Source organism: Haliaeetus leucocephalus, unplaced genomic scaffold (genome assembly GCF_000737465.1).
Source record: "Haliaeetus leucocephalus isolate CR32 unplaced genomic scaffold, Haliaeetus_leucocephalus-4.0 Scaffold450, whole genome shotgun sequence".
Lineage (NCBI taxonomy): Eukaryota > Metazoa > Chordata > Aves > Accipitriformes > Accipitridae > Haliaeetus > Haliaeetus leucocephalus.
The window spans coordinates 17734020-17738829 of NW_010972886.1; the positions used below are offsets into that span (position 1 = coordinate 17734020).

Here is a 4810-nt window from a genome sequence, read left to right on the forward strand (position 1 = left end):
CCAAAAGTTTTTTAATTTTGTTTTTTAAAATAAAAAAAAAAAAAAAAAAAAAAAAAAAACCGAACAAAAAAAACCTGCTGTCATGATCTGTTATTATTATTGATTGTCATGAACATGTAGATTGATTTTAGGCCCTCTATATTAAAAGAGAACCAAACAAATCCCCCCCTCCCCCCCCTTCAGTTTCCCTTTCTTGCTGCCAGTGCTGTGTTACTGGGGTGGTGCCAGAATCCTGTAGGGGGAATCTGTTACCACCTCTTGTTTTCTGCTGGTGTCTTTCATCTACCTTTCTCAGCTCACAAATGAGGAGGTCTTATGTCAAGAAAAGTCCTCAGAACTTTGAGTAGTGTGATTTCTTCCAACTTAAGCATGACTGTGTACCAGACAGTGCATAGTATGTGTTTGGTTTGTCCTTAGGTGAATATACTATACAAAGAAGAACAAATCCTTGAGCTAAGTTGAAGCTTAAACTGCTTAGATGAAGAAGTCCAGATTGAGCAACATTTTCCTAAATCACGTTGTAGATTCCAACCGGTTGGAGTGAGCACTCCCACAAAGGGAGAAATTTTGCTCTGTAAAGGTGCTTTTGCAAATAATACTACATGGAAAGATTTATGAGTCTACTTCTATTTTTCAGACAAGAGACAATGGCACTTGTCCTTTACAAGTGCTCATACTTCTAAAGATCAGATGTTGTGGGTTCACTTCTCATAGGTTAGTTGGTTTATGACACTGTATGAATTACAGCCTTGGGCCATACAATACTAGTGTTTCCTTTGTATTTTAGAGAATGGATCTATAAATTATAATTTGGAAGAAAATTTGGAGTTATGTGTCTCTGTGGAACGGGGAGTTTTATCCAGCTTTCATTAAATTATAATCTAAATGAGCTTTCAACACACTTCTGGCACCTGTCATGACCTGTTTTATTTCTTCCTTTGCTTCCAGGTTACCTATGTGTGGGAATTACACAAATAATTTTCTTTTCATTCCCCTCACCTTCCCTTAGTGCTCTTCCAATGGGTATTCCTTTTTCAAGTAATCAGTGCATGTTTTTTGCTGTGTATATATTGTATATTAAGAGCACAACCCAGAGAGCAGGCTTAAGCACTGTATAGTGGTTGACCTGCACTTGGCACATGTCTACTGCTGGCTTTAGATCTCTTGTAATTTGGTGCTGCTTGGGTGCACTGTGATAAGAAGAGCTCATGCTTAATTCTGTGCAGATTGCTTTGCAGCAGGAGATAATGCCTGTCTAGAAAGGTGTTCATCGCAGACTTGATTGTCCAGCACTGACCATGTGAAAGCACCACAAAAGCAGATGGAGTATTTGATGGTACAAGATATTTGGGTATCAGGCTGGGTATGATATGCCTGTTCAGGCTGATCTGTGGGGAGGTGTGAAGTAAGCTTTACAGCTTGAAGCTTACCCAGAACATTATCTAAAGTCTACCTATGAGCTCAGGCTTGTGACCATACCTTTCTTTATATTATTACCTAGCTGAGGCATTAGCAATTGTTTCATCTGGCCTGTAGTAAAGCTAGGTTCGTTATGGCCAAAATTACTTCTCAGTATATTTTTGGTGTGCCCCTCTCATTTTGATGAGAGATATTAAAAGTGCACAATTTTTCTCTCCCTGGTGGGAGAGAGCTGGTTGTGGGGGTCTCTTGTTTAATGTTCTTCGTAGCACTTCAGAGTCTTTCTATTGGGGCCTAAGCTGACAACATTTGATAAGTTAACGTTGAAGTGTTTTCCATTTTCTCTTGCCTTTCAAATGGCTGTTATCTCTAGACAAAAGATGTATGGATTTTGACCCTGAATCTGAAATACCCAAATCTCAATGATTCCAGAAAATTTGTACCATCTTTCATTATTAGGTGTTCAAAAGGACACTGGAGATTCGGTCTCTGCTATTAGTCTTTTTCTTTCTTTGTTTTCTATGTAATTGTATAACTTTTCAGTAACAGAAATTCTTACTTGTAGCTGAATATATGCTTCAGCTCAAGAAGATGAAATGCTATCTATTCTACTAGTCATAGGCTGCCTACTGTTTCTGAAGTCCCTGAGAATTACTTGTCATACCTTAAAATCTAGGATTCTCATCCTACTACATGATGCTACTGGACAGCTTTCTACTTATTAATTCTCTTACCATTGGTCTTCTGCTCCAGTTCCTGACTAGATCTAATGCTGTTGTTCATTCAGGAGTCTCTTGCAATCTATTCCGTTCACTAAACTGATAGATTCTTGAGCAGTCAAGATTTAAAAGGGGGATATTAGGATTTGGTTTTATTTTATCCTACTGTGGGGAGAAGTGGGATGTTTTGCAGATTCTGAGTACATGTACAGTGACTGAACTGCTTAAAAGTGATTAATGAGTGTGTTTTTCAGTATTTTCTAAAAAGGAGATACTATTCTAAACCAGTAGATTCTAAATCTGACCACTTCTCTCCCAGATATGTGGTTTGGGTTTTTTAGGTGCCCTACAATATTGTAAATATGGTAAAAAATGGAAGCTTTACACATCAGGAGTGGCAGCAGTCTTAAAATATCAGCAGCTGGGCTGAGTGAGCGGTTAGCACATTCATATATCAAATGAGTATGCACCTGCAAAGTACTGTGTTCCATCTCCTTCCCTAGTGCCTCCTCTTTTTGAGCTGACAGGAAATGGAAATTGATGAAAATCTTGCTCTCCAAATACTTCACATCCTAATTTAGTTCAGGTCCCTGCTGGATTCACTGGAGTGAAGCCAGAAGGAAGAGTGCTGTCATCACACACACACACTTATGATCCAAATAAAGCCAGCACGCTACTGGTGTGGCTGAACATGGCTTTTTGTATGGCTAATATGTTTTAAAAGTAAGAAGGATTCAAAAACGTTTCTGACTACCATCCTCTGTTTGTTTTAGACATAGGACTTAAGATATTAATACTGAGGTGTTCATGCTTTTGAATAGTCAGCATTCAAGGATTTTTGAATGTAGCTATGAGGCTACTGTTCCAGAACATTTTAGAATTTAAATAACCTCAAATAATTTTTGAAATACAGACTTTTTTGTGTGTGATGTCATTGATCAGTAGGTACAAGCTTTTGGAGTCAAAATTAGAATCCACACTTAAGAAGTCTCTTGAAATAAAAGAAGAAAAAATTGCTGCTTTGGAGGCTCGTTTAGAAGAATCAACAAATTTAAACCAGCAACTCCGTCAGGAACTTAAAACAGTAAGGAGAACAACATTTTTTCTATAACATTAAATTACTCCTATACCAGCTATTGTTATTTCAACACTTTACCTTTTGTGTAAAACAGCAAAAGACGGGAATCGTTCAGGTAATGTAAAGCAGGACAAAGGTATGGCTGCTTTTTAAGACTGCAGTAATGCATGACCAATGTTGAAAAGTTGTTGAGTTTGTTTGTCACTGAATATGTCAGGTGGATAAATAATCTGAAGTTGATTTGATTTGGGATGCCCAAAGTAGTCATTTTCAGTTACATTTTCTGATCTTGAACAGCCTGAGTGGACTGGTTAAAAAAGGAAATACAATCTCCTTGGTTGCAGGACTTTTATAAAAAAAGTTGGGGGATACAGTTGAATGCACTGAAATAAAATAGAAAATAGAGGTCTCTTCCTGTTACACAGGTGTTTGTTAGGGTTGAGCTGTCTATATCCATAAATAATTTATGCATCTTCTCCCCAAATATACACAAAAAGCAAATTTACAAATACAATAACATAGTGCTTTCTGTTCTCTGAAAAGTGGTATTGTCATGTAATAAACTAGAATGTAGAAAATGGAAAGTTCTAAACCCAGTGTAAGTTGTCCTAAATAATTTCAGGTGAAAAAGAACTATGAAGCTCTCAAGCAAAGACAAGAAGAGGAAAGGATGGTTCAGAATTCTCCTCCAAGAAGTGGAGAAGAAAATCAATCTGTCAATAAGTGGGAGAAAGAAAATCAAGAAACTACTAGAGAATTATTGAAAGTTAAAGATCGATTAATTGAAGTGGAAAGGAATGTAAGATGTGTTTTACATATTACTCTGATTTTAATTATTTGTCATGAGCTTTTCCAGCAATATTGAATGAGAGTGTTGTTAAGAAAGTATGCAATTTATCACGTAGTTTATCTACCAAGCAGAGTATGAATTAAATATAGTTTATGAAGCAGCTGGATTCTGCAGTTGACCAGCATTTAAAAGGAAATGGGGAAACCTGAATTTGCCCTTTTGAATCCACAGATACCTCTTAAATCACTCTTATATAATCTTTATTTATGTGAGTCATGGAGATTTTTCTACTACTTCTCCATAGGTACAATATTAGTTACCCATTTTTTTCAATCTTAACCTGTAGTGATAACATCACTGTGTGTTACTCTGTTACAGAAGTTGATTTACAGTTTTGTTTCACCCTGTAAATCTCTGCAAAGTCATGCTGCTTTGTTTGTTTTGGAGAAGCAAGGTTTTTTTCTTGAAGTTCAGTAAACAGCTGTGAACTCAGATTTTTTTTTTTTTTTTTTTAATTAATGTTCAAAGAATGCTACACTGCAGGCAGAGAAGCAAGCACTGAAGACACAATTAAAGCAACTTGAGACACAGAACAGCAATCTGCAGGCTCAGATTCTTGCACTTCAGAGGCAGACTGTTTCTCTACAGGAACAAAATACAACTCTACAAACTCAAAATGCCAAGCTGCAGGTAGTATTTTCCTATTTTGCTTTCAGAAACAAAATTAATTCAAAGGTTTTTCAAATGAAAGCTTTAAAGCTAATGGCCATAACATATTCTGGGTCACTTTTAGCTTCTGGTACA

At 36.6% G+C, this 4810-nt stretch overlaps 1 protein-coding gene across 1 annotated transcript in view; it reads left to right on the forward strand.

Moving 5' to 3' along the window:
- CCDC88A (coiled-coil domain containing 88A) overlaps positions 1-4810 on the forward strand; it is an 81982-nt gene that overhangs the window by 49017 nt on the left and 28155 nt on the right. Inside the window, 3 exon segments of the mRNA XM_010574861.1 lie at positions 3084-3222; positions 3839-4015; positions 4535-4696. Coding sequence (XP_010573163.1) covers positions 3084-3222; positions 3839-4015; positions 4535-4696 — 478 coding nt within the window.